Source organism: Ranitomeya variabilis, chromosome 1 (genome assembly GCF_051348905.1).
Source record: "Ranitomeya variabilis isolate aRanVar5 chromosome 1, aRanVar5.hap1, whole genome shotgun sequence".
NCBI lineage: Eukaryota > Metazoa > Chordata > Amphibia > Anura > Dendrobatidae > Ranitomeya > Ranitomeya variabilis.
In genome coordinates, this window is record NC_135232.1 from 321,196,029 (window position 1) to 321,210,452 (window position 14,424).

The 14,424-nt window shown below is 43.8% G+C and overlaps 1 protein-coding gene across 3 annotated transcripts in view; it reads right to left on the bottom strand.

The window, feature by feature from the left end:
- Positions 1-13,518, bottom strand: part of SLC12A6 (solute carrier family 12 member 6) — a 69,944-nt gene extending 56,426 nt beyond the window's left edge. The window contains exons 1-2 of one of the 3 annotated variants that reach the window (XM_077297972.1): positions 12,784-13,518; positions 12,054-12,326 (exon numbers count right to left, since the gene is read on the bottom strand). In XM_077297972.1, the coding sequence (XP_077154087.1) occupies positions 12,054-12,288 (235 nt within the window). In that variant the 5' untranslated portion in view covers positions 12,289-12,326; positions 12,784-13,518. Of the gene's footprint in view, positions 1-12,053; positions 12,327-12,510; positions 12,530-12,673; positions 12,692-12,783 lie in introns of those variants that run through there. The other 2 variants (XM_077297959.1, XM_077297964.1) reach the window with 2 other exon arrangements.
- Between the last annotated feature and the right edge of the window lie 906 nt (positions 13,519-14,424).

Consider the following 14,424-nt stretch of genomic DNA (forward strand, 5'->3'; position numbering starts at 1 on the left):
TCACAGACAACACTGTGCTGTGACCTAGTGGACGGCTCAGGCCTTCATCACACCTGTCTCTTCTTACTGTGTCTGTCTTCACAGTGGAGCTAAATAAAGCCAAACCTGGAGGCCGATCAGTGGCATTTGTCACCGAGGACACATGACAGACTTACCGAAGACCTGTCACCAGGTTAAAAGTGGCCTGTTCAATTATTTTTAAATCTGTCATATGGTTCCAGAGATACAGGTCTTTTATTTGGTGCTACTATTTATGGTGTATACCAAGGGGGCAGTGCTCAAAGGGCCACATAAAGACATGCCCCCAGAGAATCCAGTGAGCCATGGCCTCCTCTCCATAGAGGAGATATTAGCTTGTAAAGTGTATATGAAAATTTCCCCTACAATCAAGGGGACGATATCAGAGATTCTTCTCTGGGGCTGTGTACTTTTTTCCCTTTTATGGCGTTGACCAAATCACAAAGTAGCATCAAGTAGGGAAAACAAAATGCCCCCAGAGAGGGTCAAAAGTGTTTTTTTTATATATTGCAAGACCTGTCATGACACACAACTCTGCTCTCCTTCCCAGTTACGCCAATTTTTTGATGGGACGTTTTGAGCCCCTGTACATTGCACAGTTTTCCTTCCGATCGGTTACATTCTATTCTACGAAAGATCCGTAGATGATCTTTTCTTAAATTGGGCAGGGACACGGGAGGGAGCACAAGTTTTTGTTGAAAGATTGAATCTAAATCCGTGGGGTTTGGAGTTCTCTTTTTCCTACTCGGACTCATGTATAGAATTTCTGGATTTATCAACTCTCTAGAGATGACAATGGGGGAATCTGTACATTTACCCACTTCAAAAATGTGGATGTAAACAGCCATTTAGATTTTTCTAGTGGGCACTTCCAAAGATGGATCAACAATGTGCCTTATGGACAATATTGGCGCATACGAAAAAACTGCACAAAGGATATTGAGTTGGAAGGGAATCACATATGCTTCAAATGAGATTCAAAGAAAAGGACATTCTGAGAGATGCCTATAGAAGAACTAGGGGACTGAAACAGACTGATTGTTTAATTAAAAAAATCCGGGGAAGATCAGATACAAAAAAGGAAAAAATTCTTAGTTGACAATAAATTTAAATATAGTTTTGTCACCAATTTTAATAAATCGCATGAGACAATTAGGGGGATACTCAATACTGGTTTATACTGAAGAGTAATCCAATACTAATCAAAAATTCTACCTGAAAATCGCATTATAGTTTTCAAGAGGAATATGAATCGAAAAAAATCACATTGCACCAAGTTTTTTCTATCATTACGGGTGAACCTTTTCTAATTACGGTAATCAAATTTTAAACTGTCTGTAATAACTCTTTTGTAGTTTACTTCAATGTAGGTACAATCTGAAATACGTGGGACGTATTATGCAACCTGTTCACATTAGAATGAACAGACACAGAGCCAACATCAGGAATGGAGTAACAAATATCATGATAAGTCTTTGGAGCCTATCATAATAAAGTCCATGATAGGTTCCAAAGACTGACGAACAGGGAATCTTTTTTGGAGTCTCAAATTATCTATGATAATATAGCAATAGTTACCGTATCCATTTTATTTTGAAATAGTATAATTTTATTAAAATTACTGTGCAATATTTTTATAACTGTGTAATATCAAAGTTTGTGTTAATTTTGAATATGTTTTTATTCTGTGCGTGCTCTCTACTACAAGCAGTGTGTGTGAATAATATATATATATATATATATATATATATATATATATATATATATATATATATATATACATATACATACATACATACATACATACACACACATAATACATACACTATATACTACGTGGCTGTGCAATATACTGCGTGGGCTGTGCTATATACTACATACATATTCTAGAATACCCGATGCGTTAGAATCGGGCCACCATCTAGTATATATATATAAAATCCCACATCCTAGATATCACTGAATGAAATATTCCAGTTGTAAATCTTTATTCATTACATAGTGGAATGTGTTGAGAACAATAAGGCTATGTGCACACGTAGGTCGGGTCCTCTGTGGGTTCTCCAGCAGCGGATTTGATATATCTGCAGGGCAAAACCGCTGCGGTTATCCCTGCAGATTTATCGCGGTTTGTTTTGCGGTTTCCGCTGCGGGTTTACTCCTATACTATTGATGCTGCATATGCAGCAATATGCAGCATCAATTGTAATGTTAAAAATAATAAAAAATGGTTTATACTCACCCTCTGACGTCCCGATCTCCTCGGCGCTGCACGCGGCGGTCTGGTTCCAAAGATGCTGTGCGAGAAGGACCTTCGTGACGTCACGGTCATGTGACCGCGACGTCACCGCAGGTCCTGCTCGCACAGCAACCCTGCGACCGGACGGCCGCGTGCAGCGCTGAGAGGTGAGTATATCATTTTTTATTTTAATTCTTTTTTTTACACAAATATGGTTCCCAGGGCCAGGAGGAGAGTCTCCTCTCCTCCACCCCGGGTACCATCTGCACATTATCCGCTTACTTCCCGCATCGTGGGCACAGCCCCATGCGGGAAGTTAGCGGATCAATGCATTCCTATGTGTGCAGAATCACAGCGATTCTGCACAAAGAAGTGACATGCTGCGGAATGTAAACCGCTGCGTTTCTGCGCAGTTTTTCCCGCAGCAGGTGCACAGCGGATTGCGGTTTCCATAGGGTTGCCATGTAAATGTAAACGCTATGGAAACTGCTGCGGACCCGCAGCATCAAAATCGCCGCGGATCCGCGGTAAAACCCGCAAAGTGTAAACATGGCCTTAAACCTAAAAATGATCAACGTATTTCACAACTAATATCCCATGGAGGTCTGGAGTTGGAATTTATATTTATATATATACTACTCAAAAAAATAAAGGGAACACTTAAACAACAGACTATACCTAAGTAAATCAAACCTCTTTGAAATCGAACTGTCCACTTAGGAAGCAACAGTTTGACACTCAATTTCACATGCTGTTGTGCAAGTGGAATAGACAACAGATGGAAATTATTGGCAACTATTCTGTTGTTTAAGTGTTCCCTTTATTTGTTTGAACAGTGTATATATACACTGCTCCAAAAACAAACGGGAACACTAAAATCCCACATCCTAGATATCACTGAATGAAATATTTCAGTTGCAAATCTTTATTCATTACATAGTGGAATGTGTTGAGAACAATAAAACATAAAAATGATCAATGTAAATCAAAATGAATATCCCACGGAGGTCTGGATTTGGAATGATACTCAGAATCAAAGTGAAAAGTCAAATTACAGGCTGATCCAACTTCAGTGGAAATGCCTCAAGACAAGGAAACGATGTTCAGTTGTGTGTGTGTGTAACCTCCACATGCCTGTATGACCTCCCTACAACGCCTGGGCATGCTCCTGATGAGGAGGCGGATGTTCTCCTGAGGGATCTCCTCCCCAGACCTGGACTAAGGCATCCGCCAACTCCTGGACAGTCTGTGGTGCAACGTGATGCTGGTGGATGGTGCGAGACATGATGTCCCAGATGTGTTCAATCGGATTCAGGTCTGGGGAACGAGCGGGCCAGTCCATAGCTTCACTGCCTTTATCTTGCAGGATCTGCTGATACACTCCAGCCACATGAGGTCTGGCATTGTCCTGCATTAGCAGGAACCCAGGGCCAACCGCACCAGCATATGGTCTCACAAGGGGTCTGAGGATCTCATCTCGGTACCTTATGGAAGCAGGCTACCTCTGGCGAGCACATGGAGGGCTCTGCGGTCCTCCAAAGAAATGTCACCCCACACCATTACTAACCCACTGCCAAACCGATCATGCTGAAGGATGTTGCAGGCAGCAGATCGCTCTCCACGGCGTCTCCAGACTCTGTCATGTCTGACATGTGCTCAGTGTGAACCGGCTTTCATCTGTGAAGAGCACAGGGCGCCAGTGGCGAATTTGCCAATCCTGGTGTTCTGTGAGCACAACCCCCATCTGTGGACGTCGGGCTCTCAGACCATCCTCATGGAGTCGGTTTTTAACCATTTGTGCAGACACATGCACATTTGTGGCCGTCTGGAGGTCATTTTGTAGGGTTCTGAAAGTGCTCCTCCTGTTCCTCCTTGCACAAAGGCTGAGGTAGCGGTCCTGCTGCGGGGTTGTTGCCCTCCTACGGCCCCCTCCACATCTCCTGGTGTACTGGCCTGTCTCCTGGTAGCGCCTCCAGCCTCTGGACACTACGATGACAGACACAGCAAACCTTCTTGCCACAGTTCGCATTCATGTGCCATCCTGGATGAGCTGCACTACCTGAGCCACTTGTGTGGGTTGTAGAGTCCGTCTCATGCTACCACGAGAGTGAAAGCACAACCAACATTCAAAAGTGACCAAAACATCAGAAAGCATTGGTACTGAAATGTAGTCTGTGGTCCCCACCTGCAGAACCACTCCTTTATTGTGTCCTGATAATTGCCAATAATTTCCATCTGTTGTCTATTCCATTTGCACAACAGCATGTGAAATTGATTGTCAAACAGTGTTGCTTCTTAAGGCTACTTTCACACTAGCGTCGTTTGCAATACGTCGCAATGCGTCGTTTAGGAGAAAAAACGCATCCTGCAAAGTTGCCCGCAGGATGCGTTTTTTCCCCATAGACTTACATTGCGACGTATCGCCACACGTCGTGCGACGGTTGCGTCATGTTTTGGCGGACCGTCGGCACAAAAAAGTTACATGTAACGTTTTTTTGCACGTCGTGTCCGCCATTTTTGACCGCGCATGCGCGGCCGAAACTCCGCCCCCTCCTCCCCGGACATTACAATGGGGCAGCGGAAGCGTCGTAAGACTGCTTCCGCTGCCCACGTTGGGCATTATTTTCACAACGCACATCAGCACGTCGTGCCGACGCATAGCGACGGCCCTGTGCTGACGCTAGTGTGAAAGCAGCCTAAGTGGGCAGTTTGATTTCACTGAAGTTTGATTTTCTTGGAGTTATATTCTGTTGTTTAAGTGCTCCCTTTATTTTTTTTGAGCAGTGTATATATATATATAAATTCCAACTCCAGACCTCCATGGGATATTAGTTGTGAAATACGTTGATCATTTTTAGGTTTTATTGTTCTCTACACATTCCACTATGTAATGAATAAAGATTTAAAACTGGAATATTTCATTCAGTGATATCTAGGATGTGGGATTTTATATATATATATATACTAGATGGTGGCCCGATTCTAACACATCGGGTATTCTAGAATATGTATGTAGTATATAGCACAGCCCACGTACTATATTGCACAGCCACTTAGTATATAGCACAGCCCACGGAGTATATAACACAGCCCACGTAGTATATAACAAAGCCATGTAGTATATTGCACAGCCACGTAGTTTATAGCACAGCCCACGTAGTATATAACACAACCCACGTACTATATTGCACAGCCACGTAATATATAGCACAGGCCACGCAGTATATAACACAGCCCATGTAGTATATAACACAGCCCACGTCGTGTATAACAATGTGGGCACCATATCCTGTTAAAAAAACAATGAAAATAAAAAATAGTTATATACTCACCTTCCGGCGGCCCCTAGATCCAGGCCAGGCCTTGACCGATGCTCGTCGCAATGCTCCGTTCCCAGTAATGCATTGTGGCAATAACACGTGATGATGTAGCGGTCTCGTGAGTCCGCTACGTGATCTTGAGTCATTGCCGCAATGCATTCTTGGGAATGAAGCATCGCAAGGAGCGGGAAAGGCGCCGGAAGGTGAGAATATAATGTTTTTTTATTATTATTATTATTTTTAACATTATATGTTTTTACTATTGATGCTGCATAGGAAGCATCAATAGTAAAAAGTTAGGCACACTTACACAGTTAATGGCAGCGTTAAGGGACTGCGTTACACCGCATTATGCCGTGGTGTAACGCAGTCCTAAAACGCTATGTGGGCGCTGACTAGAGGGGAGTATGGAGGGGGCACTGACTGGACGGAAGCAGCGAGGGGCTAATTCGCGGCCGGACTGTGCCCATCGTTGATTGGTCGCGAACCGGGATTTCCGTTACAGACAAACAGACGGAAGTACCCCTTAGACAATTATATATATTTATTATACACACATACTGTATATGAATGTACACACAGTATTTATTTTAAGAATGGGTTACACAGAGTTAATAAGACCTGTTATGTTGCTCCCGATTGGCCTAAAGGTTGGGAACAACTTCCTGTTCAACTGTACCTGATGGAGGGGATAGATCATCCCCAATAAAATGTTTTAGCAAAAACTGAATTGTCCTTCATTGTGGCAGTGCCTGGAGAAACTGCATTTTCTCTTCTCTGCAGATTATCAATTGGTTCCTTGCTGTGGCATCCAGAACGGCCGGTCGGAGCAGTAGCTTTGGGTGGTTCCAGTTTTCGCCTTTCCATTATTGTGCCTATCCAACACAACTACCTCAGGTGAGCAATTCCATCACACTGAGTTTTCCGTTCCTTTACGCTGATTCACATAGTGCTCCTCTGTGTTTTCTTTGTTACTTCCCAGGGCACATCTCTCACTTCTAGCATTTACCATGATTACAAGGGGGAGGGGAGAGAGGAGCAGAGCTGTGTGTCATTACAAATATCTCTTTGCATCTATCCTGGAAATCGAGGAACAATGCTCTGATAGCTGCCACAGGTCCAGAGCAGTGTATGTGCAGCGCTCATCTCACTGCACTGTCAGCTCCGCTTTTCGCCCTCCCCCTTCTCCTCCCACATTGTCATTGCTGTAAGATGAGACTGCAGCATGTCACATATGTACATATATCACTCTGGATGAGATGTAGAGGCATAGATGCAAAGAAGTTTGTAATGACGCACAGCTCTGCTCTCCTCTTTCTTGTGCACATGTAGTCAGTTGTGTTCTGAGGAGGAGAGCAGAGCTGTGTGATATTACACGTCTTTCCATATCACACAGAGAAAGTTGGTTCTGTCCTTTTTAGGGGGTGTTTTTTTCGCCTACAGGATGATGTCTGGTTATTGGTCAATGCCACACAAGGGAAAAAGTATAAGCCCCCAGAGAAGTATTAATGATCAAACAAGGGGTCGTTAATGTGAAATTAGCATACTAACTTTACAAGCTAATATCTCCAAAATTAAAAAACATCAGCCATTAGTCCATGAGGTGGCCAGACAGAAAAAGTATGCAATCTGTACGAGAACTAAACAAGGTTATTAATGCTAGTAACAAAATGTAATGCTTCTAAAGACCAAACTACCAGAAACTGTACGGGATGTCCCTGGACGCTTACACAACAATGCATCTTATCTGGCCTCACAGACATCTACCCACCACAGCAACAGACGACGATTTTATTTATCACGCTTGTAATTACACGTAACAGTTCTTCAAACCAGCAGTGAATACTCGGTGCAAGTATCTGATGGACATTTCCCTGAGTATACACACTGCACATATATTGCCAACTAACACAATTTGCATTGTAGCGTAACATAAAGTAAAGTGAGAAACATTAAAATGACCAATATTACTAATGAAAGATGATCTTGATGTATGCATGATCAATTATGATCAACAACAAGGAATAAAGTTATCATTGATCTGGTCTCAGACTGATCAATAGTCATCACAATCGTGAAGAAACAAATCATAATGATTAATAATGCTGAGTGTAAACTGCCCATACGCATGAGATAACTGCTGGCTGGTCATCTTTCATGTACACTATATGACCTAATTATGTCTGCTCCCCACCACCCCTTTTTCACTGTATTCAATTGTTTAAGTTGCAAACTGCCCTGCAATCTCCATAGACAAACACGGCTGCAGTATAAAAGCCCCTGTTGACTCTGAAGTTGAGCAAAAAGTTTGACCGAATTCTAATCCAGCTTCAAGGCATGCGCTCCATGGCAGCCAGACCAGTGTGCTATGACCTTCCTCAGCTCGCACTCGAATAGTAGGATCATGGGCACCTCTCTGATTACTAGTCCCCTGTGATGTACACCGAAAATATGCACAAGGCGCACTAACATGAGCAAGAGAAAGGTAAAACAAAGGGGTGCACTATCAGCACCAAACCGTACTATGCCAAGGGGAGAAACAGAACCACTGTATAATGTGCACACAACCAATATTGTCAAAATGAAAAACTTTATTAAACACACATCAAACATTAAAACATAAGTAAAAGCATGTAGCCCCTCCCCCATGTTATGCACAATCCCAATGAATAGCAACAATGCATTGACAAGGGATTGGATTTCCCCAATGCATCAAAGTAACATTAGTCAATTGACTGATGTTGATGAGAAAAAGGATCCAAACGGTTTCATTGGAACACCTTGATCTCTTGAAGTGCTCATTACATACTTTATGAGGCCATCTTTACCAACAGTGAATGACAACTAGACACATATCTTGAACCCCACTTATCTTGGAAAAATAAACCAAGAATAATAATAATAATAATAATAATTTTATTTATATAGCGCCAACATATTCCGCAGCGCTTTACAACTTATAGAGGGGACTTGTACAGACAATAGACATTACAGCATAACAGAAATCACAGTTCAAAACAGATACCAGGAGGAATGAGGGCCCTGCTCGCAAGCTTACAATCTATGAGGAAAAGGGGAGACACAAGAGGTGGATGGTAACAATTGCTTTAGTTATTTGGACCAGCCATAGTGTAAGGCTCGGGTGTTCATGTAAAGCTGCATGAACCAGTTAACTGCCTAAGTATGTAACAGTACAGACACAGAGGCTATTAACTGCATAAAGTGGAAAATCTAACACAATAAATTCATTACACTAGTGGCCTCTGTGCACATTCTGCATCCGTCTGAAGCCTCCATATACATATAGAAGATTATATATTGAAGGGTCTCTGTCACCTTGCAGATGCCAATCTATATAACACAGCATGCAGCAGCAGCGTATAGCCACTCATATCAATAGAACATACGAATGTGCAGGCTTAACCAGAATGTACGTACCATAACAGTTTTTTCTTCACAATCAATTAACCAACAAAACTCCTCACAAGATCAGAAAAACACTAAATCCATTAAAGAGGATCTCTCACTTTATTCACGTTGCTTTTGTAGTGCAGTATGGGAAATCTCTTTTTGCAGTCCAATAGGGCCTTTTTTCAGAATCTTCTCAGGGGGGAATATGCCTTCACCAATCCCTCCTAGAAGTTGCCAATTGCAGCTCAACAGTGTCTGAGAAGTCTAGGTCAGCTGCTGAGCTGTTATTTGCAGTGGCTGGGGCACACGCTCCCCCAGAGAAGTCTCTGAAAAATTGCCCAGTTGGACTGCAAGCAGAGATTTCACATACGGTGCTCCAAAAGCAACATATGTGAATTTCTCTGCAATGGAATGATGCAGTGCAAAACAGAAAAGAGTGGCAGAACCAGGGGTATTTAACTCAATATTTTTGAGCAATTGACAGGTCTAACATCCGAGAGCAGTCAGATATTTCACACGCACTCATAGACTTATGTGGGTGCGTGTGATCCGATTATTGGATGCGCTGCCCATACTATAACATTGTTCCGAGTGCTATTAGATAGCATTCGGCTGTGTTACCGTATATGTTCGTGCTGGAGTCAGACACTTCTGATTCATGAAGAAGCTTATGCCTCTTCATGAATCAGGAGTGTTGGACAAGATGCATACACATCAGTGTGCCCTGCCAGAAATCCTACTCCAGTGCCTGCGGTGGTTGCCAGACCTCCATCCCGCTCCAACTCTGCCCACTTTGTCAGAGCTGCGCAAAAACAGCAAAAGTCATAACATTTTAATGTAGCTAAAATTAGGTGGCTTTTCAAAGTTTTGATAATTTGGGCCCATCGTTTTATTTTTTCTCCTTATTTTAACAGAAATGTGTATAACTATATGGATTGCAAATGGAGAAAACCACTGCATGCCTTAAATTTGCTCAGGCTCTTGCCGCCACATGCAGTTGGGCTTTTTATAGCTCTTTTTAGATGTATTGTACCATAAATTGTTGCGGATTATTATGTGCGGAATGTGCACGTAAAATCTGCAATTCCACAGCAAGTGAATTATCACTGAACGAATGGCACAATATGGGTCTGGTATTCTTACAGGTACTATTGTGGCACAGACACTGTGGCTAGCACTGTTTAGGGGACACTGTAGGTCCGGCACTGTTATGCGCTGCACTGTGGGGCACTCCAGGACCAATGTGAACTTTCTAACATAGAAAGTAGAAAAATAATACAATGATTGCTACACCAGGCAACCTGGCTACATGCCTACAGAAATTTGTCTATACCTGTACCAACGTGGCACTTTTGGATGTCACTTTGCTAGAATATCTGTAGGATGATGACATTGGGGAAAATGAGTATTTGATATACTGCCGATTTTGCAAGTTTTCCACCTACAGAGAATGAAGAGGTCTGTAATTTTTATCATACACGTCAACTGTGAGACAGATTCTAAAAAGAAAATAAAACAGGAAATTACACTGTATGATTTTTAAATAATTAAATTGCATTTTATTGCATGAAATATATTCTATATTTGATCACCTACCAACCGGCAAGAATTCTGTCTCTCACAGACCTGTTAGTTTTTCTTTAACAAGCCCAAACTCCACCCTCTACACCATGGCCAAGACCAAAGAGCTGTCTAAGGATACCAGGGACAAAATTGTAGACCTGCACAAGGCTGGGATGGGCTACAGGAGAATAAACAAGAAGCTTGGTGAGAAGGCAACAACTGTTGGCACAATTATTAGAAAATGGAAGAAACACAAGATGACTGTCAATCTTCCTCGGTCTGGGGCTCCATGCAAGATCTCACCTTGTGGGTAAGAATGATTCTGAGAAAGGTCAGGAATCAGCCCAGAGCTACACAGTAGGACCTGGTCAATGACCTGAAGAGAGCTGGGATTACAGTCTCAAACATTACTGTTAGTAACACACTACGCCCGTCATGGATTAAAATCCTGCAGGGCACGCAAGGTTCCCCTGCTCTTGCCAGGACATGACCAGGCCCGTTTGAAGTTCGCCAATGACCATCTGAATGATCCAGGGGAGGCATGGGAGAAGCTCATGAGGTCAGGTGAAACCAAAATAGAACTTTTAGGTATCAACTCCACTCGCTGTGTTTGGAGGAAGAAGGAAGATAAGTACTACCCCAAGAACATCGTCCCAACCGTGAAGCATGGTGTGGGAAACATCAGACTTTGGGGGAGTTTTTCTGCAAAAGGGACAGGAAGACTGCACCGTATTGAAGGGAGGATGGATAGGGTTATGTATCGTGAGATTTTGGCCAACAACCTTCTCTCAATAAGAGCACTGAATATGGGTGGTGGCTGGGTCTTCCGGCATGACAATGGCCCAAAACATACAGCCAGGAGTGGCTCCATAAGAAGCATTTCAAGGTCCTGGATGGCCCAGCTAGTCTCCAGACCTGAAACCAACAGAAACTCAATGTTGCCCAGCTGCAGCCCCAAAACCTGAAATATCTGGAGCAGATCTGTATGGAGGAGTGGGCCAAAATCTCTGCTGCGGTGTGTGCAAACTTGGTCAAGAACTACCTCTGTATTTGCAAACAAAGGTTTCTGTACCAAATATTACAGTTTTTCCATTGTATCAAATAATTAATTTGCATTTTAATGCATGAAATAAGTAAGTTAAAATCATACAATCTGATTTTCTGAATGTTTTTTTTTTATTTTAGCTTCTGTCTTACAGTTGAAGTGTACCTACAGCAAAAATTACACACCTCTCCATTCTTTGTAGGTGGGAAAACTTGCAAAATCGGCAGTGTATCAAATACTTATTTTCCCCACTGTATGTAAAACATTGATCATATATGCAAATGAAATACAGCAAATATTCTCATGATTTACAGCCATCTACACGTACAAGTGTATGCTCCTTTGCTGACAAAAAGGTATTTCGCTGCTTCACCCTTGAGTCATGTCGAGTCATGATCTAATCTTAGGACAGGCGACTAAATAATGCCATCTCACCGTTGCCACTCTTATCACCTACCTTCCCCACTGTCCATCGGGTTAGTGGTCCTTTCACTTGCCGGATCCACGGCGGTGGTTGCCAATGAGCTGTCACTGTACCCTTCACTTCGACTGGCGTCCCTGACGCTTTCTCTGGAGCTAAACCGCACTCTGGACGAAGAACTGAGGTCTGGGCTCGTGTCCGATATTGCCCCCATATCATCGATCTTGGTCGGTGTGACCGTAAATCGCACGGATGCCATTTTGGGAGGCATTGGTGCAAGTTCCTCGCTTTTCGCGGGCACCTTCCCACCTGGCAAGGAAATAAAGCTTTGTTTAAAGAATATTTTAAATAAAAGTTAACATTTATAATTAAATAAGGCATGAAATTGCTAAATTCTTCAATAAGCCCAAACAGGTAATGACGGCATACATGTACGATGCCCCCCGCCTTATCATGCCACCCCCGAATAGCCCCTAATTCTAAGGGCACTGACATGTAATAATTGCGTTACACAAGTTACCGGACAAGGGGGCATAAACGCACTCTTAAAGCCACGCATCCGCCATGCCCCAAGAGAAAAGAGCAAAATAAGAAGCTGGAAATATTTATAGCACCGAAAATAACAAGCGACAAAGACAGAACAAATATTATATTACCACCGGAGAGGAAAACACAGAAAGGGGGGAAGTTACGAGACAGGAACCAGCCAGAGCACAGTTTTAGCCCAGAATGTAAAGAATAGAGAACACGAAGAAGAAGACGAAACCTTCTGCGCTGCCACCGTCACAATCCAGCTTGGAGCGGACGAGCTTGATGGGAGGAAATAATGGGAAGTCACAAAGGCTAGTGACCACCAGCAGTCATCAGGGGGCTAGCATGGCACTGTAATGCCCAGTGATGAGGGGGAGGGAGGGCATGGCACAGGGCTAGGACAGCAGAGAGTGCCCAGCATCTGGGGGAGGAGGAGGCAGGGTGGGATGCAGTGTGGGGTTAGTAATGGGGCGAGGGAGACAGGAGAACAAATGAATAACAGGACGAGGAAGGGAAGAGAGGAGAGCAGCTGCAGGGCCGGGCACGCGCACTGCTATTTTGCATAGGACGCGCAGGAAACACTCGCGGGGGCGCGCCTAGTCAGTGCATCAGGTCTGCGGGCGCGCGCCGTCAGAATAAAACATGGCGGGGACGCGCGTAACCGCACCAAATTATGGAGGGCCCCCTCCAGTAAGCGGAGCCTTGTAGGGCTGTGTGTGCGCCCACAGGGAAAGGTCACATAGAGCACCGCACAGAGAGAAATGGCGCCGGCTGCCCTCGCTTTACACTAGAACCCCCTGTAAGGAAAGGAAGACATAATGAGTGTGGGCTCTGTCAGGCTTCTGCTATATGGGGGTATCCTGGCTGTTCTGCCATTGCAGGGGAAGAAGGTTTGGGCTCCTTGGAGTGGGGTCTTATCTCCCCATAGGGAACACATGGAGGCTCTGCTGAGGGCGCCTCACCGGCCTCTATTACATCCCAATACTGCCCTGTGACCGCTGCAGCCAATCAGTGGCCACATCAGTGGTCCACCACAGGCAATGATTGGCTGCAGCGGTGACAGGATGTATGCACATAGTACGCAGGGCGGCCTGTAACTGCATGTGGTGCACATGGCGGCTTTGGTTCTTGTCTGATACTCCAATATGGAGTCCTGAAGTGAAAGTGATGACCGTGCACAATCCAAGTGGGAACCGAAGACAAAAATCTGTTGGGGTAAAACATTTTTTATCTTGTGACTCAGACTGTGTGTGGTCACCACTGAGGCTATGTACACAGATAGGGCCCCAGTACACAGATAGGGCCCCATTCATCTCAGCTTTCACTTCAGAACTCAAGAGTCCCAGCAAAATGGTTTGGGACTCTTAGCAGTTTCACACCAATCTCTCCCAGCTATGCCGAAATGGGCAGAGATGAGGTATGGCGGGGCAGGATCTAATTCATGACAAGCTGTGGCGTTTCACATGCTAGAGCTCTTATTCTAGTCTGTGACTGGAGTAGGATTTCTGGCGTAATTCTCAGATTCGCCCGTCACTCGTCAGACACTCCAGATCCTTGAAGAGGTGGATGGCTCTCCATTAATTGTGAACATCTGACTCCACCAGGCCTCCTCATCAAGACCAGTGAGAAAATTGCCAGTCTTGCTGAATCGTGGTCAAAGTTTTTTAAGGTGTTCAAAAACCACAAGTTTTTTGGCGGAAACTGCTTCGGGAAACGTTCCTTTGAGGAGTTTTTGGAGAAAAATGTCATTTTCTGAAGAGTTTTCTCCTAAAGCGTTTTTACAGATTTTTGAGGACGCTGCCTAGTTTGGGTGGATTCCATCAGCAGATGCTTCATAGAAGTGACATGCCCTGTAATTTCTCCCACTAGGCATTTT